Source organism: Oreochromis aureus, linkage group 12 (assembly GCF_013358895.1).
Source record: "Oreochromis aureus strain Israel breed Guangdong linkage group 12, ZZ_aureus, whole genome shotgun sequence".
Lineage (NCBI taxonomy): Eukaryota > Metazoa > Chordata > Actinopteri > Cichliformes > Cichlidae > Oreochromis > Oreochromis aureus.
In genome coordinates, this window is record NC_052953.1 from 30,070,875 (window position 1) to 30,097,617 (window position 26,743).

General features: G+C 38.2%; 1 protein-coding gene across 1 annotated transcript; it reads left to right on the forward strand.

Moving 5' to 3' along the window:
* Nucleotides 1–7,637: 7,637 nt before the first annotated feature.
* LOC116331956 (glutathione hydrolase 5 proenzyme-like) lies at nucleotides 7,638–24,596 on the forward strand. The gene is made up of 13 exons (XM_031754794.2): nucleotides 7,638–7,969; nucleotides 8,929–9,015; nucleotides 12,485–12,612; nucleotides 12,700–12,795; nucleotides 15,248–15,425; nucleotides 15,514–15,674; nucleotides 15,882–16,028; nucleotides 16,111–16,241; nucleotides 16,938–17,128; nucleotides 17,289–17,380; nucleotides 22,694–22,800; nucleotides 22,969–23,082; nucleotides 23,170–24,596. The coding sequence occupies exons 1-13, from the start codon at nucleotides 7,815–7,817 to the stop codon at nucleotides 23,305–23,307; spliced, it is 1,725 nt and encodes a 574-aa protein (XP_031610654.1). The 5' UTR covers nucleotides 7,638–7,814; the 3' UTR covers nucleotides 23,308–24,596.
* Nucleotides 24,597–26,743: the final 2,147 nt, after the last annotated feature.

Sequence of the window (26,743 nt, forward strand, 5' to 3'; positions counted from 1 at the left end):
CATGTGTCTAACTGTTTTTCCCCACTCGGCGACACACCCGCTTGGGGTCAAACTCTGGTAACTGGTGATTCTGTTCTCAGACATGTGTAGCTAAAGACACCGGCAACCATAGTCAATTGTCTTCCAGGGGCCAGAGCAGGTGACATTGAGGGAAATTTAAAACTGCTGGCTAAATTCATTAAAATCATAATTCACGTCGGCAGTAATGACACCCGGTTACACCAATCAGAGGTCACTAAAATCAATATTGAATCGGTGTGTAACTTTGCCAAAACAATGTCGGACTCTGTAGTTTTCTCTGGTCCCCTCCCCAATCAGACCAGGAGTGACATGTTTAGCCGCATGTTCTCCTTAAATTGCTGGCTGTCTGAGTGGTGTCCAAAAAACGATGTGTGCTTCATAGATAATTGGCAAACCTTCTGGAGGAAACCTGGTCTTGTTAGGAGAGACGGCATCCATCCCACTTTGGATGGAGCAGCTCTCATTTCTAGAAATATGGCCAAATTTATTAACCCCTCCAAAATATGTGTTAGAGTCAAATTGTTAAATGTTGCCATTATTGTGCTTAAATTTGTAAGTCTTGGCAATTTATTACTTCCAGGCTGGACTACTGTAATTCATTATTATCAGGATGTCCTAAAAACTCCCTGAAAATCCTTCAGTTAATCCAAAATGCTGCAGCAAGAGTACTGACAGGGACTAGAAAGAGAGAGCAGATTTCTCCTGTATTGGCTTCCCTTCACTGGCTCCCTGTTAAATCCAGAATTAAATTCAAAATCCTGCTCCTCATATACAATGTCTTAAATAATCAGGCCCCATCTTATCTTAGTGACCTTGTAGTGCCATATCACCCTATTAGAGCACTTTGCTCTCTCACTGCAGGCTTCCTAGAGTATTTTAAAGTAGAATGGGAGGCAGAGCCTTCAGTTTTCAGGCCTCTCTTCTGACCCTGAATCCTCCCTTTGTTATGCTGCAATAAACGTAGGCTGCCGGGAAATTCCCATGATGCATTTAGTTCTTCCTTTCCAGTCACCTTTCTGGATGCTGCTGTCTACACCGGAAAACTTTCACCCCATACCCACCCCTGTTGCTTGTAATGTGTTCTCATGGTGTTATGGTGTAAAGATTCATGTGCTTTTTGTGCAGATGATATTTTGTTTTCTGTTCGCATACTGATCTCCTACTAGAAGCTCAGTCTGTGAAGAGTTCTCTTTTTCTCTCCTCCATGGATATATTTATGCATTTTATTTATTTATTTTTTTAAATACTGTCCATATGTATATAGTGCGGCAGAAACTGTGCACCTCACCCCCCTTTCTTCTCCCACACATTTGCACTGAGTAGGAGATGCTCTGTATGTCATTGTAGATCTGAATAGTGACAATAAAAGCGATCTATCTGTTCTATCTGATTTTCTGGATATTTATAATTAAGCTATTGGTATATATTACATTATATTATATTGGCCAGAGGGGCCGATGGCGCTCTATGGCAGCCTCGCTTCTGTCAGTCTGCCCCAGGGCAGCTGTGGCTACAACTGTAGCTTGCCTCCACCAGTGAGTGAATGAACAGTGGAATTGTAATGTAAAGCGCTTTGAGGGTCTCGAAAAACATGTGTGAACGGCAACTGTGAATAAAGTGCATGCTGAAAAGCATGGAAACATGGTCGGGTCTGCCGTGGATTACTTACAGCCATATATAACACTGATAAAAACAGATGACTGAAAGAAATGTTTGATGGAAAAAGGAAACACAGTGTTGTGCTGCTAAACTTTGAGGTTTTAAGTCACCAATGTTTAAATAAGAAAATGCCAAGAGGAGACTCGCAGCCCTGAGTCTGCATGCAAAACATGAAAACTCCATAGCAGTGATACTTGTTCTTACATAGGTGCATACATAGGTGGTATTGTTCAAGTGAAACAAGAAGATCTCATTTTAAAGTACATTTTTGCCATCCTGTGATCTCATTTGCCATATTCTCCTAACATCTTAGAGCTATTTCCAAACAAGAATGTTTATGTTAGATTCTGTTTTAAATCAGGTTGTGATTTTAAAGTCAATCTCATAGAACTGACTTTAGAGTAATGTACAACAATTGTAATAGTCATTTAATGTCAGTTATAATGAGTAAATTAAATCAGGAAATTATGTTCAAATGTTTAATAAAAAAGGCCCTGATGTCCACAGAGTCATAGAAAAGACTCCGGAGGTCCCTGTACATGTACATAAACCTGTGACAAAAAGTTCAAACTCAGACACGAACATAATGTTTTCCTTCACGTTGTGGTTGAACTTAGCGCAGCTGTGGCTTTGTTTCTAGTGGAGTCTGGTGTCTGCTGGATCCAGATAAGCCATAATTTTGACCCAAATTTTTAAACTGAAAACGCAGCTTTATTGCTCAACAAACTCTTCATAAAATAAAAGTTACAAAAGCAAAACAAAACTCTATACCGAGATGCTGGAGGACTGGAAATCACAAACACACAGCAAGTTGAAGGTACGACACAACAGGGAGCACAGGAAAACACAGGGCTTATATACACAGGGGAGTAATCAGGGAATGGGCAACAGGAGAGAGACACAGCTGGGAGAAATTAGGCTAACGAGACAGGGGAGAGGTAAAACTGAACACACTGACATGAGACATGAACTTTCAAAGTAAAACAGAAAATCAGAAACAAATCACAAAAAACGCAAACTTGACACAGAGAGAAAGACAAAAAGAAGTTGGCACATAAAACAGAAGACAGTGACTTAAACTAAAGGCCAGAACACCAACTAATGTAAAATGAACAAAACCAAGAATAACCCTTAATACAAAATCAAAACAGCTCAACTCAAAAACTCAAACAAATCATATATTTAGGAAAACAAAACAGAAACAGAAAAAGTTGGTTTAAAATTGACCCAGAACCATGACACTGGGCTTTACACAGCTGTGACTGCTAACTAGCTAATGAGCAAAAGTCAGAATGTAGATAACCGGGAAAAGTGAAAACGTATAGATGTCATACTGTATAAACAAGAAGAAATAATTTTAGTAATTCTGTAATAATACTTACATGTTGCAGTTGCCTATACTGTTGACTTTAAAGTGTTTCTAGTAAAGTTACCCTAATCCTACCCCAAAAGGTTTATTCTGTTCATCTGGACGAAGTGTTTTCAGTGGGAGAAACATTTTCTCACTAATCCAAGTGGCTTCTTCAGTCTCAGCTGACTGCAGGTTTCCTCAGCCTTATAAATAGTACATTTGCCTAATGACTGAACAATGGACTGTGTGCGATGTCAGTTCCTTGATCATTAATATGCAAAGTGATGTGACCATTGATCAACAACCACTGATCAAAGCCCACTGTTCATTGATCACAGACCATTAGTACCATTCATATCCTCATCAATGAAAAAGTGTCCACAGGCCTGTAGGTCTGAATAGACTGCGAAATCCTGGCCTGACGAGCAATGTTCCCTGTAATTTTTCATGTGTCTGAGCGAACACACAAACTCCCTGAGCGATCCCTTGGACCACTGTGAGCGACATCAGATGTGTGCACTGTGGTCACGCGAGCATCGAATCCATCCAAGTTACATGGTTTATTAAAATCAAATCAAATTACAGCAGTTACATTTATGTTAGAGTACTTTAATTAACTACTTTAGCCCACTTACAATGAAAATGTAAAAAAAATCTAGTCATTGACCTGTGTAGTATGTTAACACTATTGGAAGTAAAAATAACTTGAACTCCAATTTCGAAAACACAACTTTCTTTCTTTCTTTCTTTCTTTCTTTCTTTCTTTCTTTCTTTCTTTCTTTCTTTCTTTCTTTTTTTTCTTTTTTTTTTTTTTTAATACAGCTCTGACTTGTATTATGAGTATAAGTCTGTGGTCTATGAGAGAGTCCTGTAACTCTCTGTCTGCAAAATATAGTATATAATGACCAATGTTGGGCAATTAATTGTGTAGTTACTTCTTCAAAAAAGTAACTCAGTTTAGCAAACAAAGTTTTTTGGAGCTATTTTGTTAAATGCAGCCAAGGCCTTTTTTTAAATAAACATTTCAAACTATTTACAGAACAATCAGCTGTTCTGCATCAAATCTGATGCCACACAAATTATTTGTGCCACTCCAAAAAATAATTTCTGTCCACTATGAGATAAAGGAGAACAACAGCCTGATACCTGCAGGCCTGACAACAGGAGATGTATCACTCCTGTAACACCTGTAACATTCAGCAGTCGCCTCATTGTTCTGACACACACAACAAAACTATTGACTACACTACACACTAACTACACAAGATTTGCGCTAAATGTCTCAAATCTCTCACATCTCAAAACACCGCCGTCACTCCTAAAACTTCCCCCCGTTTCTTAACAACTAGATGCCACGTTGCATATCATTTTTTGATTGGTCGACATGGTACTTTTTTGGACGAATAGGAAAGGGGGAGCGGGGGGTTTGGTTTTGCTCACAGGTGGAGAGTGCTTTCGAGCCTTTTTTCTTATAAAATGCCGTTTTTACCGTTTCTTGCCGCAGTAAATATAAACAACGACAGTATTCAGGAAGAAAACATTGCATTTTTTTTAATCACAACTCTGGTTTTACGTGGCCTATCAACACAATTTAAAAACTGGTATAAAGTCCACACTTTTTCCGTCAATTGTTCCGTCTGTCCTGCTCACATCTCCAATGGTTGTACACGTTGTCATTAACGTGGCTTCACTCCACATCAGCCACGCCGCTTTGCTAGCTAAAACTCCGGTGTGGGCACATAGGACGCTGTCATAGCCTGTCAACCACGTTGATTGGCTGCGTATACGAATGTGAATCGCATCATTGGCTGGACTATGGGATAAGGTGGCATCGTTCTAATCCCATACGGGAGCAGCCAGTCACTAACACTGCAAAACAGGATTGTTAAAGTATTAATTTTAATTTCAATTCAGGTTAGATTTTTTTGTGCGCAACACAGATTTTCTGTGCGCAGAGACCGTTCCAGCAGTGCGCAATTGCGCACGTGCTCAGCTTAGAGGGAACATTGCTGACAAGTTAGCTCTTCTATGTTTTTCCATCCCCTTAGTCAGAGGTACTTTGGTTTCCCTGATGTATAAATCATGGCAATCCTCCTGGCACTTAACAGCGTAAACTACATTACTCTGTTTGTGTTGGGGGACCCGATGCTTGGGGTGGACCAATTTCAGCATGTTTTGGTAATTAAAAGCCACAGCACCAGAGCATTCTTTAGGTGCCTTCCCAGCTATGACAAAAGCCACTTTGTCTGTTGGAATGGTGTTCGCTCTGTGTTGTAGCATCCTGATGACACCCAGTTTGTGCTCCAGTGGATGATGAGAGTTAAACCTTAAATACTGATCCGAATGCGTAGGTTTAAGGTATACAGCAGCATTTAAATGCCCCCTATTACTGATGGAAATCTCACAGTTTAAGAAGGCTAACCTGCTGTCAGTCATTTTCAGTCATTGCGCTGTTTATAAGGTTGCAGAAACCTGCAGTCACCTGAGTCAGTCACTTGCGTGAGTGACGAAACGTGTCTTGTGGAACAGCTCATGATCCAAAGCATACCAAACCATCTATACAACAGGGCTGCAAGTGGCACTGGGACATAAGTGTTTATTGATGATGTGACAGGACAGAAGCAGTCAAATGAATTCTGAGGAGTTCAGGATACCCATTGGGTTTACTTTGCCAAATGGATCATCGAGGCCTTGCCATATTGGTCCATTTGATCGACCTTTGTTGTTATTATTTATTTTATTTTATTTTCAGTTGTTACAGACGGGACAGACATGACTGGAGAATAGGAAAGGGAGAAAGAAAGATGAAGGAAAAGAAAAACAGAAGGGAAGAGGGACAGTGAGAAAGGGCACTTACAAAAGAGAAAGAAGCAAAAAGAGCTCCTGGATCACCTGTTGAGAGAAAAAGAAGAGAAAACAAGCAAAAAAAAACCAAAAAACCAGAGCAACATACTAAACACAACACCATCGCATTAATCTAGCTAAGTGTAAACAGCAGTAAATACTAAATATTGAATGTTGTTGTGCAGCACGCAGGACCGACAGCGCACAATGTACTTTGTAGTAGCAGCCAAGACAGGTGTAGTTTATGTCTACGAACAGTGAACACCCGTGTGCACACCTGTGTGGATCAGCGCGCTTGTATTCAAAAGGTTTCCCCATGTAACGGTCTGCTCGAGGGTGTAGAGAGCCTTAGCCCTGTCCCCCAGGGCATGAAGCAGGCATGGAGGAGATCCAGGCTTCAGACATCCAGAGGCCCCAGAGTGCGACAGCCCAAGGAGGACCACCGGAGGGGCATTCGTGCCACCCTCCTGGGAAGAGCTGAGGAGAGCCCCAGACGAGGTGTCACCCAGTAGCCACGGAGCAGAAGCCAGAGGGGGCTGCAGTGGCGTGCCCGCCGGCTCTGCCGGCAGCCAGCTGTGCCAGAGTGAACCGAGCTGCAGGCCCAGAGGCCGGACTCACGAGGGCCCCCTACACCCCGGAAGAGGCCTGACTGAGCAACAGGTGCCAGGCCCCACCAAGTAGCCACCGGGAGTGAGCTGGTACATACTTGAGTGCCCAGCCCCGGACACCAAGAATCACCAACGCACCGACCCCTGAGGGCATCAGTCACTGGCAGGGAGTGTGGTGAGGGGAGATAGGCCTCCATAAGTGGAATATTCTCATATAATGAGAATGAGAATATTATGAGTGGCCAACACAGTCACCTCATTTTAACCTAATTGAGCATCCATTTTAATTGTTGAAGACTAAAATTTGGACAAAAAGGCCCACAAACAAGCAGCAACTGAAAGTCACTGCAGTAACACCCAGGCAGAGCATTAACAAAGAAGAACATCTGAAAAAAGGAGGATCTAAAAAAGATGAACTAAAAAGGAGGATCTCACCCTTTTGTCTTTTACCCTCAAAGCAGCTGTTGTGTAATTCATTTACATGCATTAATATAAACAAATATTTGATATATATGTTGACCCGTCCACCCTGTCAAACGGACAATAAAAAGCCACAGCTTTCAGTCTAAAACACGACAGAGGCATTGTGATGGCTTGGGCGTGGATGGCTACCAGTGGCACCAGGACACTAGAGTTTATTGATGATGTGACAAGACAGAAGCAGCCAAATGAATTCTGTGTTCAGAGACATACTATTTGCTCAAATCCAGCTAATTGCAGTAAACTGGTTGGTCAGCCTTTCATAATCCAGATGGACAATGAACCAAAACATACAGCCAAAGCAAGCCAGGGTTTTATTAAAGCAAAGAAGTGGAATATTCTTGAGTGGCCAACTCAGTCACCTCATCTTAACCCAATTCAGCATGAATTTCACTTGTTGAAGACTAAACTTTGGACAATATGGCCCACAAACAAGCAGCAACTGAAAGTCACTGCAGTAACACAAAGGCAGAGCATTAACAAAGAAGCTCTGGAAAAAGGAGGATCTAAAAAGGAGGATCTAAAAAAGAGGAACTAAAAAGGAGGATCTGACCCTTTCTTTTTCTTTTTCCCTCAAAGCAGCTGTTGTGCAAATTCATTTACATGCGTTAACATAAACAAATGTTTGATATAAATGCTGACCAGTCCACCCTGTCAAATGGACAACCCAAAGCCAAAGCTGTTAATACATAAACTACGCATGTGACAGAGACTTAAGCCGACCACCTTCTGATGGAGTAGCCATCTCTTCCAATTAGTTATAGAGTTAATAATTTGTCAGCTACCAAATCACTTGTAAAATTTCAGAGAAAGTAACTTCCAGAGAACAGAGAAATAGATAAGAAAGAACCATGCTTCGGTCAACAAAAGTTTTGATTGTGGGTGCCATTGTAATAGCGGTTGTTATAATTGTGGGTGTTCCTGTGGGTCTACATATGAGGTCCAAATGGTCCAGTGGAACTTCCTCAGAAGCTGCAGGCTGTGGGAAATGTTCAAGGACTGGATGGTGAGTAACGTTTTAAACTTTTGACACAGTTTATTTTAATCAAAGGCTTCTTACGGTGCATAATATGCAATTTTCTAATAAGTAACTTTAGCACTAAAATGTCTCTAACTCCTTAACTCACGTAATCATTGTGAAAAGTATCATTTTATGTTGTTTCCCCTCAACACCTATTTACAAAGAAGTACTCAGGTCTTTGCAAATCATGCACACCACCTCACTAATTGTGAGACATTGTTGTTTTTAATAAAATTTTATATATATCTGTATATCTATATCTATATCTATATATATACATACATATATATATATATATATATATATATGTATATATATATATATATATATATATATATATATACACATCTGTGCCAAGTATAACCTGGAAGTCCTGAGGTCAAAATGGGAGATGCCCCCAAGGGTGATGGAGAATGACCGAGCTAAGATCCTGTGGGACTTCCAGATACAGACGGACAAAATGGTGGTGGCTAACCAACCGGACATAGTGGTGGTAGACAAACAGGAGAAGACGGCCGTAGTGATCGATGTAGCGGTTCCGAATGACAGCAATATCAGGAAGAAGGAACACGAGAAGCTGGAGAAATACCAAGGGCTCAGAGAAGAGCTCGAGAGGATGTGGAGGGTGAAGGTAACGGTGGTCCCCGTGGTAATCGGAGCACTAGGTGCGGTGACTCCCAAGCTAGGCGAGTGGCTCCAGCAGATCCCGGGAACAACATCGGAGATCTCTGTCCAGAAGAGCGCAGTCCTGGGAACAGCTAAGATACTACGCAGGACCCTCAAGCTCCCAGGCCTCTGGTAGAGGACCCGAGCTTGAAGGATAAACCGCCCGTAGGGGCGTGCTGGGTGTTTTTATATATATATATATATATATATATATATATGTATGAGAATTTTGCCATTTATTAAGCACTGTTATGTATTGCTATTATATATTTAATTAGGTGTCGGACCACACAGCGGAGTTGCAGTAAGAATTCCTTTAAAGCTGCAGTGGCTGCAGACTCTAAGAATTGTTCAGATATTGGACGGTGAGTAACATTTTAAACATTTGACACAATTTGTTTGTTCAGTATGTTGCTAACAAAGGCTTTACATGATGCATAATATGCAATTTTTCAAGAACAAACTTTGGCGCTTAAAGGACTAAACTGAATTATTAATCTGCATTGTCAAAATCATGGAAGCATTTAAATATGTTTTTTTCCTCTACATATTTACAACTTCCCATAAATAAATTCTAATTCCTTCTCCTATATGAAACCCATATGCCATGTTATAAAAGTAGAAATTCAGTGTGGTCTATGCAAAATACAGATCTAAACATGCAATTTATTCCCTATTTGTGATTCATTCTACCAGAAACATATATTTGTTTGGTTCTGGGAAGGCTTCACTGGAGAGGAAACTAGGATGCATCATTAAGATCCAAGGAAAAGCACCATCACTTAGGACTGTATAGGTGTTGGTTATCTAGCAGTGACATTCAAATTAGTGGCTTGGCGTCTTTCACCTAGTGTAGCAATCACAATTGTTCTCTGAGGGCCAAAAAAAAAAAAAAAAAGGCCAACAGATTCATTTTCCAAAATGGACCATTTCAGCTTTTGCTATATTGGTCCACTTGATAGTCATATTTTATTAGATTTTTTTTTAGGATATTTTTTATTTTGCGTTATTACACTCACTTGCTTGTGTTCATTAAGTTTCCCCATGTAAGCATCTAATATTATGTTTGGGGAGCCACAGCCCTTCTAGGCACCAACACCTCCAGAGGGGCAATAAACCCCCAGACCAAGGAGATGGTCCCCTTTACTCTGGGGTGGAGACAAAGAGACGGGTCCCACAGCAGCAGGGAGGCCCACCAGCCCAAAACCCTGACCGGCCAGCCTCCTCCCTCCCTCTCTCCCTCCTATTAAGATATTTTAATGATTTTACCACTCAGTGTGTCAATCTCTCTGTCAATATGAGTGAATGAAACTCACCCAGCGGTATGCTTCTTGCTCTCATCCATATGGCAATGGTAAATGGACTGGTTCTTATATAGTGCTTTTCTACTATATCTGAGCACTCAAAGCGCTTTATACAACTTGTTCATTCACCCAATCACACCCCTTTACACATGCACTTTTCTAGGTTTTAAGTGCTACCTAACTAACATTCATACACACTCATTCACACTCCCATGAATGCATCGGAGAGCAACCTGGGGTTAGCAACTTGCCCAAGGATATTTGGCATGCAGACTGAAGCAGACTGGAATCGCACCAACAACCTTCCAGTTAGTAGGTGACTCACTCTACTACCTGAGCTACAGCTACCCAATATGCCAGTAATCAATCAAATAAGATTCCAGACGTTAACTGACTGAATGGTATGCATTACTCTTCACAATCTGCAGCAAAAATAGCAATAACAGCGAGGGTATTTTTTTCTTTTACACATGTGGGTGTAATAAATAGAAGCGGTAGTATCAAAAACATTAATTCAGTAATTACAAATGACTGATTCATAAAAATGGCAATCCTGGCACATTAAACTACCGAGAAGCAGCAGGTACACCTTCTGCTGAAACTGGGGTGAAGCTAGAGCTGGGCGATATAAGATTTTAAATAATCAGCAGCTTGTTTTGATTTAAATATTTATTTCCCATAATAAGTTTAACAGGGTAGATGTAATTAAGGAACATGAGACTTTTTCAGATAAATAAAGGCAAATATTGCAAACTACACAAAAGGCAGCCGCTAAAGCGTTTAAGTTTCAAAAGAGAACAAACAAAACAGACTAAATTGTCAATTCCACTTAGAAACAAAATATTAATTCTAAAAATAAATCTTAGTTTGTTTTACAGAAGAACAGACAAAATTGACTTTTGTCAATATCAAATAAACTGAGAACTAAAAGGAAATTCTCAATCTCTCCTTGTTGTAAAGCTTAGCTTTTCAAACAGTTTTAACAGTTACTTTATTCTGGCAAAAGCCGAACTACGGAACTTCTATCGCCCTTCCGTTCTACAATCTCTCCGGCATTGGAACCATCATCTGTTTTTTCTTCGGTAACCTTCGGTCACGCTCGGTTGATTTTTCTCTAGTCGGCACACGCATTTCCTCCATTACCCAGGCGGCACGGCTGCAGCCAGGTGCTCTTGGCTGCTTCCCAAACAAATACACATGTACTTGTGCTGTACGTAACAAGTCACGTGACGTGATGCTGCGGCTGTGATTGGTTCAGCTCTGCGCTACTTAATTTGGATTGGCTGTTCTTTTTTTTTAAGAGGACAAGAGAGATGAGGCCTGTCGCAATAGTTTAATTTTTCTATACTGTCTATACTGTCTTTATACTGGACAGTATAGAGTTAGAATTCAGTTAATTAATCTATATACCATCATCTTAAATGCAAATTAGTCTCTCCTACACTCTAACCCAAATCTGACTATGAGCACCACAACCATTGTGCACAAGTAGGGCTGTGTATTGTCACTGATTTTTACAACTGATTCCATTCTGATTCAGGGCCAACTTCGATTTGATCCCTGATTCAATTTGATTCAATTCGATTTTGACTCCAAAATATTGTAATTATGATCATTTATCTTGGATATCTACTGTCGAAAGAACCCTCAAAACCTTGTAAATTAAACATATTTATTTCCAAATTAAGAACAGATCCTGAAGCAGTTACAATATTGCACTTTTTATTTAACCTGTGAAACTACAGGGGTTTTCCTGAGCCATTTTTGGGAAAAAGAACAAGAAACCCCCCCAAAAACAAACAAAGCAACACACAAACAAAGCAAAAAACTGCGCAATTACAGTGTGTTTGCTGATGTTTGTTGAGCTGATAAAAATGTTAAAATTAAAATTGCCCAATGCTTAAAAAAAGTCACTACTTTCATGTTTCGTCCTACTTTGTAGTGATAGCTAGATGCTGAAGTACTGCGAACACAACTTACAGACATGTACACTCCTTCCAGCCCACTTTAACCCCCGAGTATAAACGCTTTACTTTTTTGTTTAAAACTTGGGAGTAAAAGTATAAAGTTGCCAGAAAAAAAAAATCAGTTAAAGGGTTTCACTCACTTGATGCTATGCAAACTCTTTAAAATGTTCATCTGACAGTGAGTGACATTTATTTTTTGATACACTTTGTTCTGTTTATATGTACTAACAAAGGCTTTATACGACACATGTAGTGTTCTAAAAGCAAACCTAACCACTAAAACATCTTTGGAAGCTCATTAACCCATGGCATCATGACGGCATGTTTATCTTGCTTTTTATTTCTCTGCACCGTTTCTTTGCTTTACACAAAATCTGAAGTATTTAGGAAACAAAGGAAAACACAGTAATGATAACTGTGAACTCTTTCAGGGAAATACTAACATCATGGCAATTTAATTGTAGGACATTAAAATTTTAATAAAGATTAAAATTACATAAATTGTGCACTCCTAACACACATGATAAAAATAACTCTAAAGTGATAATGATGAACTGTTTCAGGGACATTCTTCAGAAAGGCGGATCTGCAGTAGATGCCGCCATTGCTGCGCTGCTGTGCACCTCCATCATCAACCCACAGAGTGCGGGAATCGGAGGAGGGTCCATATTCACAATTATGGACAGCTCTGGTAAAAAGACACCCACATTCCCCACATTCTAACGCAGCAGCTCAGCCTTGCAGGAGAATCAAGTAATAACATCTCATCTTTTCAAAGGTAAAGTAACAATAATCAACTCCAGAGAGACTGTCCCCAGGAACGTGAACCCTGATCTGCCTAAGTCATGTCCTAACACCACAGACTGGAAGCAAGGTAGGATAACAAAATACCATTATTTAAAGACCTGCATCTGTTCTCACCTTTTTTTGTAGGTAGTCTTTCTTGTTTTTCTAGATCAATCTGTTTTCATGTACTAGCTTTTTGCTTGCAGTTTTGGTTGGAGCTCCACATGGAGTAGTGGAATTATGAGATAATGACAAAAAGTTTAAAGAACCCTGTTTGGTTTGTCACAAGAAGAGCAGCAGATCCTATCAGACAATTCTTTTAAGTGTAAATGTTTCTTCTTCATGAAGGTTCACTTAAAGTAGGTCACATAGTTTTTCTTGTTTTTGTTTTCTTTTTGTTGTTGTTTTTAACAATTTCTTCAATTTCAAAGCAACTAATATCATAATTAAATGACCTTAATAAATTGGTTGGATGACTGAACTTTGTTGTCAAACTACGTGGCTGCTTTTAACACTTACAAATGATGCAAAATGTTTTAGTCTAAATTGCATTCAGACTCACTTCACAGCAAAACTAATTTATCCCATATAGGTGACTGCTATTACACACTGTCAGTCATGTCTTTCCTCAAGAAAGCAAATGGGATATCCTAAAACAAAAGAAAGAAACACAAGGGAGGCAAAGCATCTCTTAAATTCATTTTCAAAGAAAAGTGAGCAGAGGACAACTAACAGGGTAAGAAGAGTTATGCTATCAGCAGTTATTAAAGGTGGTGAGTCAGTGTCAGATGTGACACTATCAGAATAATCTAGCACAAATTAACACCATGAAACACATGGTCCTTAATTTCAGAAACAGAAGCTACAGTGAAGTAACAGGTTCTTCTCCAAATGTTGCACATGTGACATAAGATGAGCTCACAAGAAGCACTTTTAAGCACTGTATGTGGCTTTTCCTAGTTCTAATGAAACACCATCAGGCATCACACCAGCATTACATTTTTCATGTTTCACAAACAGCCAAGTACATTTGAAAGACTTTCAGACTGCCATACATAGTAGATCTAACTTTTGCTTTTGATACCATATAACGTTTGATAACATCAAAGCACACAGACAAAACTCAGAAATGACTGTTTTCATAACACGTAGTCATAGAAAAAAAGTAAAAATTTCTTTAAAATATAAGATTTCATGTATGAGGACATAATATTAAAAACATCTGTTCATTACCAGGTTCTACAATCCCAATTAAAGAAAAGAGAAAAAACTGGGACTCTGTGTAAAATATGATTAAAAACAGAATGATGTAAAAATCTTATAAACCCAGCTACAAACACCTTTTGCTGCCGTCAATGTAAAACGTAATTCTTTGGGACTGTGTGGGGGTTTTATACGCAGGCCACTATGGGCCCCAGTACTGGCTGAAATGTAGGGCATTTAGTTCTTAGTGTGGGCAATCCATAGCCTGTTTGCACTTGGGATCCAAAAGGGTAAAAGCGCTATTGGCCCTGCATGGCTTAGCCTACAGGAAAATCGAGAACCTATTTAACCATTAAGTAACTGTGGACTGCAGTATGTTGAAAAATAAGTGTTAAAATGTTATTTCAAGCTATGTAGACTTATTGGCAAATCATAGTTTGTTTGTTTTTTATTAGATGGAGTGCATGAACAGTTTGTTAATGACCATGACAAATTGATATATACAGTTATTTATGGTGGCCCTGAAAGGCCAAATGGACTGCAACTTAAGAAAACACCAGCAAATAGAAAAACACTACAAATGCACACAAAACACAACAGAAGTAGAAAAAAATTAAATAAAATAGAAAAAAAAGGAATCAGGAAAAAAACACAATGAAAAAAAAGGAACAAAAACTGAAGTGTTTTTATTTTCTTTTTTTCTAATTTGTTTTTTTTTTCTATTTCAGTTGGGTTATGTGTGATTATGTCGTGTTTTTCTATTTGTTGATGTTTTGTTAAGTTGCAGTTCGTTTGGCCTATAAGGGCCACTATAGGGGTTATTGACTCAGCTCTTTATTAAAAAAAGAAAAAAATCACTAAACTTTTGAGAAAAATACATCAATAAAGGAAAGGTGTCCATAGACACTGTGCATGTATAGTACCTGTGCTATACATATCCAATCCTACACCCCTGCATGTAGGCCTCAGAAAATAGAAAGACAGGATATCATATACAGGCATTACCTGTATACGATATCCTGATATAGATGATAAACATTGTTATAACCAGGAAAAGTCTAATCATGTATATATAGTGAAATAAATACATGTAAAAAGCAAAGGTAAGTATAATATGCAAAACATTATCTATGATATAGCCAATTATAAATTCGCAAAAAGTACAATAATTACCTCTGAAATTGAATACATTAGAAATCATTTAAAATGATATAGTGCCAAAATATAACAAATGTCATCTCAAGACATTAATGTATCGGACCTTACAGTTTACTCAAAACATGAGTAAATGAATGAGTTACTTTCCAGCACTGACTATCCATTATCTATCTCATCAGATAGCAAATGGATTGGGGTTCCTGGGGAAATTCGAGGTTATGCAGAGGCACACCGGCTGTATGGGAACTTGTCATGGGCTGAACTCTTTCAGCCGGCCATCGACCTGGCCAGAAACGGGTCGCGTATTGAATACGTCCATGGTCAATACATCCAACGCATTAATAATACGTCAATACGGTATGAAATACACCCACAATGTGATTTCAAAAATATGAAAAACTAACAATGAATGGTTCAGCTTTATTTCACTGTCTTTGTCTTTTAGGAAACTATATTCAGTTGAGAACGGGAACCTGCTTAAAACCGGTGATACTGTGGAATTTGGGAAACTGGCTGACACTTTAAAGATGATCGCAAACGAGGGACCAGATGTGTTTTACAACGGAACAATAGCAAAGAATTTAATCAGTGACATTCAGGATGCAGGTATTATCAGACGGGATTCATCCTGCTCTCTTTCTGACCATTTTCTATGTTTGCCAGGCACAATGATCTAATTAGCTCTGTGAATCTCTGCCATGATCCCTCAAAGGCTACACTGTGATCTGTCTGGATCCAGTCAAAGTCTTGATTATGAGATGCATTGTGTTCAGTTTTGCTCAGCAGAATCATTTTTTGAATGTTTTTGCTCAGGAGGAAAACTCACACTGGAGGACTTGGCATCGTATAAAGTTAAAGTGACTGATGCGTGGAATATTTCTTTGGGAGAGTATCAGATGTACTTCCCTCCACCCCCTGCAGGAGGAGCCATCCTCAGCCTCATCCTCAACATCATGAAAGGTTCATGTTATAGACACTGACTGTAGAACTGCTACTCCAAAATCACAAAATCACACTTTCTAACAGTTATTTATATTTTCAGGATATAAAATAAATAAAGAACCTAACATGACCGATGAAAAGATATTCTTTTATCACCGTTATATTGAAGCTTTAAAATTTGCCAATGGATTAAAGAAACATATCAGAGATCCAGAGTTCAACCCAGATAATGTAAGTATCACATGGACAGATTCATGGATAGATTTACACCTGCTTCTGTTGGATAGAGTAAAATTATTTTTAGGTAATTACATTTAGTCATGACTCAAACAGTGATAGAAATATTGAGATCCCTGACGTGAGTAAAAGTAGGAATAACACAGAACAAATCACTAAAAATAGACAGTATAAAATTTTTAAAAGTAAAGTTCCTGGTTTCAGAAAACCAACATTGGTTTCTATCAGTGTTACATCAGTAGTCACTTCATTAATTTGTGAAGATATTTTTTGCAATTTCTCTGAGCATTGCACAGACTCTGACTTGACTGTTAGAGTGAGACTGTGTTAACACACCTGAATGCTCCAGGCCAGGAAACTGCCAAACGTCTGCATTTATAGAGGTGCTCCCAGTTGATGATGATTAGTTAATGAAGTGCATTTGATTATCAGCACCTGCCTCTAATTACCCTCTTAATTCTTATAGAAGCAGCAAGTCTGTACTTAGATTTTAAAGGTCTGCAATTTTTTCTTTAAAATGATAATTCTGACAAGTTGTGTAACATTTGACAGAAATAAATAACGAGTTTTAAAAGCAGATAAACCCAAACCATGTTAATATTTGACTCTAAATATTTTATGTAATTTTTTTGGTATATGTCTTGATATTCATGGATATTGTGTAATGTGTTAATTTTTTATGTTCTTTAGTTCACAGAGATGGCAAAGAATTTAACAGAGGATAGCTATGCTGACTACATACGGAGTTTGATCACTAACGAGACTCATGCCCCTGAGTTTTATGGTGACACCCAGTATGTGGACAGCACAGGTACCACACACGTTTCTGTCCTGGCTGAAGATGGATCCGCTGTGTCTGTCACCAGCAGCATCAATGACATGTCAGTATCTGAATGGTTCTGTTTCAATGCTGGGAACCAACTATGACATATTTTTCTTCCTTTGAAGCTGAATAATCAGAAAAGTTTAAGAGATAATGGAGAAATTAATCACAAGGAGGATGCTAGTTTTGTAGACCATTTAATATTTTTTTCTTTACAGATTTGGTTCCAAGGTCCTCTCTCCAAGCACTGGAATCATTCTCAACAACCAGCTGTCTGACTTCTGTGAAAGACGTGATAACATCTCTCCTGGTAAGGGAACAGCAGGATGTACTGTACTAATATTTTTTAAATATCTAAATACACAGTCATAAAAAACAGACCCATGTAGTTAAATCCACCATACTTAGACTGAATACATACAATAAACAGTAATGTGACTATTCTGCTAAAGAAAAGCCTTGCCGCATTATTATGCGTTTTATTTTTAAGCTTCTCTAATAACTCCCATATGGATCATAATCATTTTACTTCAGCAAGTAGGAGGGGGTCAAATAAAAAAAATGATTAAGGAAATTGAATTAAGGAAATCTTATTGTTTATTAATGCTGAATTATCATATAGAAATTAAAAACCTATAGTTGTGCGCTATTTGAACACGCTGCCTGCCTGCAGCACTAAAGGAATTATTTCGCCCTAGCAGCACCGGCCCCTCTCTTCTCCTCCTCTTCAGTTTGCCTCAACATAAACTCGTTATATTCTGTGATATGTTGACTGTGAGGTGTTTGACGAAGTCAGTGGTGTTGCCACAAAACCTCACTGTCTTGCCATATGTATCGCAACCTGCGTCTTGGCTACTTTTGGAGGAAAAATATGTCCACACATGACTCAGTTTACTTTCAGCCATTGCTGTGAGTGCGCACGCCAAGAGGCTGCGACACATTTATACAGCCGTATTTTGCACATGACTATGAAAGGCTGACGAGGAAGTAGTTTCTTCCAATTTAGACGATCGGAATAGGTTTCTTTCCACTGTGTCCCTGTTAATGGAAAAACTACAGATTTATCTCAAATTACATAAATATCAATATTTTAATATGACAATCGATTCTAGAACATAAATTACTGGTGTCAGAAGATTCGATATTTCTATATCAATCCACACACACACACACACACACACACACACACACACACACACACACACACACACACACACACACACACACACACACACACACACACCTCAAAACAAGGGTGCATAAATAAGTACAGCGCATGAAAGGTCCTGCCACCAAGGCACCCAGTCACCTCCATTTTAGGCCTTCTCCTTCTGAATAAAAGAAACAACAGCTGTTAATGTATTCAAACAAAACAACCCTAAATACACCCTCTGTGGTTAGCCCTACTGCAGAAACACACTGGTGATCTGCAGCTAGGAAAAGGGCTTCCTTCCAGTGGTGTAACACAAAAGAGAATCTACAAATCAAAACATTCAGAAACCAAATTTACAAACACAAAATAAATTAAACCTTCAATTTAGAGCAGACAGCTTTGCAGTATTACTCGAAGTTGCTACATATATGATTGCTCTAATCAAATAATTTAATACATTAAGATGCACAAGGTTCCATATGTTACAGCTCAACCACTTCTCTAAAATGTTCAACTTCCAGTGAGATAGCAAAACAAGCAAAAAGAAAAGACAAAAAGCAAAAAGCCAAGATGCAATGGACACATGGCAAAAAGAGGAATCCAAAAAGAAAGGCAAAGCAGCAGTACATGTGCAGTAGCAGAGAAGCAGTAGCAGCCCCACTATAAAGTTATTCCTGCCCACTCTGGCCCACACTTCTGATCAAACGGCATCTCCCAACTTGCAAACAAAGTGGCCAACAGAAGGCTTCAGTGACATGTACACAACTCCTACCTGTAAAAGCTATGGAAGTCAGGTAACCAAAGGTCCGGATATGCACGGCAACAGGTCAGTGAGTCAGGGATGCTTAGGTGGCAGCTATTATTTATAGTAGTGCCATCTAATGTGATTCGCTGGTAGTGTGATTAATAAGCCAATATTGAAATATAATATTCATTCTCCTACACAAGCATAAGTTAAAAAGAGAATAGGTACTTGGACCACAAAGAGCCTTTTCTTCCCAGCTAATCTCTTCAGCCAATAATCAGCGACATAAATTGTAACACGCCTTTCAAAGACAAATACTAAGCATATTGTGCACCATCATATCAACAGCTGACTCATCAAGCACATTCTTAAACACCTGTAATATCCAGTCAGATGCTTTGATTGCAACAGGTGAAATCAATTCATCATGCTCCATAACTTGATCTGTGTCTGCTGATTAATCTTCCTCGAAACCAGTAGCTTGCCTATTAGAACCCATTCCTAAAAAACTGCTCAATGAAGTCCTGCCATTAATGATCTATCTTTATTAATGGGCTACGTACCACATGTCTTAAGGTGACAATAATGAAAAAAAGGTACAACGAGAATATACTTAGACTAGGGTTTTATTACATCTCCCAACACACTGATGCTTTCTCATAAACATATAATTATGTGGGTTTGTGGAATTTGTCATGTTCATCCTCCATGTTTGAATACAGTGGCTGGAACACGCTAACAGCATTTTATGTATTTACGTCACACGTATTCAGTTGTTTTGGAAGGACATTTTAATTTTTGCCTACAAACTTAATTGAATCCATTTGAGAATAAAACTGTAACATGACAAAATGTGAAACAAGTGAGATGCTATGAATGCTTTTAGGATGCACAGATGCATATATCTATCTTATGTATGAAATATTTTTGAGTTACATGTTTTCGTTTTAAAGTTTATTTATATTTTAATGATACCTGGCCTACATAATCCACTTTAAATGCTCTACTATACAACCTTACCTAACTAAAACTAGGCCAAAGGAATTCATGTGAGGTGAACTTTCAGGTATCTGTACTTTACTTGAGTATTTATTTTTCTTTTACTTTTAGCCCCCACATTTTTAAACAAATATCTTTACTTTGTACTTTTTACATTTTCAAAATGGACCCGTTACTTTTGGTTCAACTGTATCATTCATAGTTTTTGTGCTGGTGAGTTGTTTGGAGGGAGTACAGGTGTCTTTAAGTTGTGTTTGATACTTTTATCTATCTAGTTCTACAGAAGAGAATGATTCCTGAAAGGAGGGATGTTGGAGTGTGAAGTGGCAGGACTGGTAATTTCAAATTTAATGGTTCTATCAGCTCAAAAACCATCAGCAAATACACAAACTGTTTGTGTGTAGTTTGTCCAGCAGCTGTATTTCCCAAGGACAGAAAATACTTTAAGCTGACTTAACTCAGAGATGGAGAAAGATGGAGAAAGACAGATAGGAAGGTAGAGAAAGAATGGAGGCTAGATTTGAAGGTAAGGACTGCTCAGTGATGCTTGATAAACTGGAAATTTGAAGTGTATATGTAATGTCCTCATTTTAACCACATATTGGATTTGTATTTAATGTGTTTTGATAAATTATGTATTACTAAATTGTACACGACCAGCTAAACAAACTAAGGTATACTAACTTTGTGTTATTCAAATGTTGCATGAAAATACTAAGTAGCTCTGTGCAAGATAATCAGGTTAGTTTGCAATACTGTGGTCAATTCAGAGTACGGGACTGTGTGTCTGGTGCACAGTGGCTGTTGTGCTCTTGGTTTAGATTACATAAAGTGTAGCAGAGATAAATTTACATTTAAGCCATATAAACATATATATAGTGTCAGTGTAGGGGTTGCATATCAGCGATGATAAACTGCGTACATCTTGTTAAATTCAGTTGTATAAATCTACAAGTAGCAGCAGGTCAGCTGATCACAGCCTGTACACAAAGAAAACCGTCTGAAGCTCACATAAGAAACTAAAACAGCTTGTGTCCTAATAACAGATTTAAGTTCATTTGTAATAACTTGAATTTAAATTGAAATAATATTTGCTTTCTCATGTATAAATTTTATTTTATTATGATAATAATAATAATAATATAGCAAATGTTCAGCTACCTTTGTACAAAAATTGATAGTAGAATTATCCTTCAAGGAGTTACGTTATACTTTCTTAATTACATATGTACATTTATGTACGTTTCAGAGCCTGTACCTTTTCGCTGTTACTTAAGTAAAAAAGTTGCTTCAGTACTTCAACTTTTACTGGAGTAGTTTTTTAACATGGGTTTATGTACTTCTACAGTAAAGAAAGTGTGTACTTTTGCAACCTCTGATTATATCACATTGTCCTAAAAACTCCCTGAAAAGCCTTCAGTTGATCCAAAATGCTGCAGCAAGAGAACTGACAGGGACTAGAAAGAGAGATCATTTGCCTCCCATATTGTTTCTTTACGTTGTCTTTTTGTTAAATCTCAAATCAAATTTAAACATTTTTCTGTTCACATACCTGGTCTCAAACAATCAGTCCCATTTTATCTTACAGACCTTATTGTACTGTATCACCCCAACAGAGCACTTCATTCTCGCACTCCAGGCTTACGTGGTGTTCCTAGAGTACTTAAAAGTAGAATGGGAGGCAGAGCCTTCAGCTTTCAAGGCCGTCTTCTGTGGAACCAGCTTCTTGTTTGGATTCAGGAGACGGACAGTCTGTCTACTTTTAAAAATACGGCTTAAAACTTAAAAATTTTATAGTTTTTTTAAATTAAATTTTATAGTTAGGGCTGGATCAGTTCAGCCTGAACCCTCTCTTATAATGATAATTATTTAAGGTTTGGAATTTGGGACAGATACGTTAACACATCTCTGAGCACCGGGTACTTAAAATATGGAAAAGCAAAACCAAAATATGGGAGGACAGCTTTAAGTTAAAGCTGTCCTCCCATATTTGAGTATAGACAAAAATCAAATTTTACAATAATGCAAAATAAAATTTGTAGAATACAAAAAAGGTGGAAGAAAATGCTGTTTTCCTTGAAAGCAGCATTGAACAAATACAATAAGTTGCATCACATGTACTTTCCAAAGTGTTTGCATCAGAGTCATTTTAAATTTTAAAAATCAAATTCAGAGCTCTGGATGAAATAATGGAGTTTCAGTTACCATAAACATCTGTCAAACATCTTAGTCTGCTTATAAATTTGGGCAAACCTGCAGTCAGCTGAGAATGAAGAAGTTACTTGGATGAGTGAAAAAACATTTCTCCGACTGAAAATGCTACATCAGGATAAACAGAATCAACTCGCTGGGATTTCCTTACCTGGATGATTGAACATGGATCATTTGATTGTAATACAGTGTTTTGAAAACTATGAATAGTGACTAAAAGGAAGCAATGATAATAATTTTGTTATTAGCTCTATTTTACTTAGTACTACTATCAACATTTAGTTTAAAGACATGTTTAAACTTTCTAAGACAATTGTTGTACTTCTCACTGGAGCGTCCTCCTTCCTGTTTGGCTCCAGTTGTCCTGAAACATTTGTGCACATGACTTATGCACAGATTTGTGTGTGCGTCCTTTTTATGAATGAGGCCCAATCATTTTTTCTTGTTCTTCTCACATTGATGAGTCTGAATTGTAGTTTTGTCCTGTCATTCAAGACTTTTATTGTATTTCTCAGGGGAGCGTCCTCCTTCCTCTATGGCCCCAGCTGTGCTGAAGTCTGAGTCAGAGACGCTGGTAATCGGAGGATCTGGTTCGACTATGATTACAACTGGAATGGCCTCGGTACGTGTCCATAGTAAACACAAAAACTGTGATAAATTGATGCAGACAGATGCTCCTCTTTGATTTTATAGCAGGTATCACAGTTAAGACCTTCACTCTAATCCATCCTGTAATCATCACTTTATCATCTCAAAGATTGCTGTGTAATTTTTTTTATTTCTCTCCAAGGCGCTCATCAATCATCTTTGGTTTAACAAGACCCTTGAGGATGCAATTAAAGCTCAAGTTTTTTTTGTCAACTCTAAATACGAAGTTATGTTTGAACCTGAGCTTACCCAAAAGGTAATATATTCTGTGCAGCCATATGATAAAATAAAAAATCATACTACTTTTGTTACATCTGAGTCTCCTTTCCTCTTTGCCCTGCAGGACTTACTGGATTCTCTTAAAGCTTGGGGACATAATATAACAACATTCTACAATGTAGTTAATGCTGTGGAGAAGAAGAATGGTTCTATCTATGCGTGGTCTGATGAAAGGAAAAAAGGCAAAGCAGCTGGCTACTGAGATCAAGAGTCAGTCTGACCTTCTTTCACTTTTCTGTTCAGGTTGTTTGTTCACATTCTGATCCCTGTCCTGCAATTCCTTACAGGTTACAGCTTACAAAATAAATTGTATTTGAATTGGGAAATCAATTCTTTTAAATCCACCTGTAGATCCAAGCCCCGATAAATGGGAGTGTTGCATTTTAAACTGAATTTGATTGTATCTATTGTCGTGACACCTGTAGTAGAAAGAGATTGAAGCCTCCCTCTGGCCGCCTCTACATCACAGGTAGGAGAGGTTAAAGGTCTTTATATCCAGTCTTATGTGATTAAAAATGTGCTATAACAGAGCTTTTCTCTATTTCCTAATAATAAAGCATTTTTTTTCTTAATCAAAGAGAAATTAGAATATGAGTTTGATCAATCAATAAATGAAAAACATAGTGTGGCTAGTGGAAATAACGTTTCTAATATCCGAGTTTTCTGGTGGCTTATGTGTGCACTTGAGTCAGCTTCAACCTTGATATTTTTGTGTGCGTCTCGAGGAATGCAGGAAGATAAGAACCTGCTCATCATACACATAATTCTAAATCAGAAAAATAACATTAAGTGCTGTAATTGTGAAACACAGAACCATGATTTATATTTGGTTTTACTGATGATTAACACAGTCGCACAAACACCCCAAACTGTTTAAAATATAACAACATATTAAACATATTAATTGTATGTACCAGTTACATATTTACATTTGCTTGTATGTGGTTAAACTGAGGTTTAATTATGGTCAATGTCCTAATATTGGCATGTTGAAAATATATACAAATAAATATGTTTATCTTAACTAATGTAACGAATCAGAAAAAAGAACAACAATGATTCTAATGACAAGCCTCATCAAGAGTCTGACACTGGTGTGTGTGGGTGCATGTGTGGTACAGGATGGGTGTGAAAGTGGCACATTGGAGCCACTAATCTCAAAGAAAGGTCTGACTTACAAAATATGATGTACATCTGTAACAGTATGATTTAATAACAGAAGTTCCATAAAAAAATTGAAACTGAAAATAAATCATAATCAACATAGTTTTAAAAAGTAAAAGAAAGTGTTTCTCTGGTTTTGAAATGAGAAGAGATTATGTTACATTGAATTTTCATGTGAAAATGTGCTAAAGACAAATCGAACTGATGTAGAATTACATAAAGGTAGATAACTATAGTTTAAGTGATTTGATTATTATTTTGTGATTTTTACTATTTGATCTTGCTTTTGCTTCTCTTTTGCTAAATTCATTTAATAAAATTTCCTGCAATAAAGTCTAAATTGTGGACATTCACTTTTCAACCTTTTGTGAAACAGTAAAGGTAGAAGTCTGATTGTCTGTGAAGCTTCTCAGTCATCTGGGTCATCGTAGTCTAAGAAGCTTGGAAAGAAAATTGTCTGGAATTCTTTAAGTTTCTTGAAGACGTTTCACCTCTCATCCAAGAAGCTTCTTCAGTTCTAAGAGCAACTGCTGGAGAGTCCCAGATTTTATACCCTATCTGGTCTTTAAGTTATGATGTGATGAATCCTGCTTCTGGGCCCAAACTACTCTGCGTTTAATAATGCTGTTGTTTTTTAAAGATGTTTTAATGTTTTGCATTTTGTCCTATTTAATCTCAACAAGCCCCTAAAAACAGTCAGTGATCACTGTTGGCTTCTCTCGGTTATTACCACTATTCATTTTAAAGCTCAGTTTTTAAAACCTTACGATGCAACTTTAGTGCAGGGAATGCAGCAGTATATTAATGACTAACCTCGTATTGTGGATGGATTATCTCAAATGTTCTCCTGCCTGAAGTTTGGTCCGTTTACAACATCCTGCCATGCGATTGTATTTGTCCATAACCATCAGGAACCCTCACGTTAACTTTTATCGAGTGGAAAAAAGTTAGCGTTCATCCTCCAGCTTCACTGTTTATATTATAGCTGTTTCCCAAAACCTATGTGGGCCGGGTCCTTCGAAGACCGAGAAGGCCGGAAGTGCAAGGCTGTGAAATGTGACAGTCTAGCCTTCAGATTTGTGTCACCAGCTGTCTCGGTGGAGTTTAATAAACTCAGCCATCTGCTCCTTGCTATCTAAAATATAACAGGACACTGCTGTAAATTCTCGGCCATCTCACACTTCTATTTAATCAGTTTTCTGTTTGACGTATATTCAGCTGTGTAAAAACCCTAAAGGAACCCACCCGAGGGATTAATAACGTTTTATTTAATCTAATAACTTTGATCTCAGCCAAACCGATTTACTCCGGAATGAATAAAGCACTGAAAAAAGCCAAACAATAACATTTTTAAGTTATCCGAGTGACTTATATATCATGTTTAACCTGAGTAGCGAAAGACCGCGGGGGTCTGAAAACGATGAAGGGAGTCCACTGTTCTTGCCGGCTCAAGTGACCATTTAACCCCCCAGCTAGCTATCGAGTGGATGGGTGACAGACGTCTCCGAAAACGTCGGAGCACTTTTGCAAATATGCGATGTCTTGATAAACCAAGCAGATATTTGAAGTTTACACAGCGACCTTCTCGCCTTTTAAATATGTTAAAAGTTTATTTTGTGACTCAGAAAGATTAATAAGAGTAAGACGTAGAGTTTTTCATTCTAAAATGCCGCCCCTACTATCTGCCATTGGAGTTCTCAGGTGTGTTTTTGGCCATTGTTTACATCCAGCCACGAGCTGACTCCGCGGCAGCACTCGACAAACTCCATGATGTCATTAGCGCATTAGAGACTACTCATTTATACGCTGTTTTTATCATCGCTGGTGACTTTAATAAATGCAACTTATGGACTGTACTCCCAAAATACCACCAAGACGTGACCATTCCTACCTGTAACAAGAACACCCTGGATCATGTCTACAGCAACATACATGGTGCATATAGGGCTCCACTACGTCCCCACTTTGGACAGTCTGACCACATCTTTCTGTTCATGTACCTGGCTTACAGGCAGAAACTGAAACAAACGAACCCTGTCATCAAACCTGTTAAATGGTGGACCCCAGAGTCTGAGAGCATCACACAGGACTGTTTTGCTGAAACAGACTAGGATGTGTTTCAAACTGCAGCCACCATAGAGAACTGCTTTTGGTATTGTATCACTGTCACTTGGTCTTCGCTCTCTCTGCGGTACAGTATCACTTCCTGTTCCTGCTCAAACACAGTGGTGTTTTTGAATAGCTTATCTGCTTAGCAATTTAATTAAAAACATTTAGATACATTCTTTTTTCAAAGTATAATCTTCACGTGCTTCATCCGAAGCACACTTTCTGTGTACTCACTACCTAATTTATAGCCAAAGTATTCACTCACTGTGTTTACTGTACTGCTAGGCAATTTTGCTAGCCTGGTTCTGCTGGAGGTTTCTTCCTGTTAAAAGGGAGTTTTTCCTTCCCACTATCGCCAAAGTGCT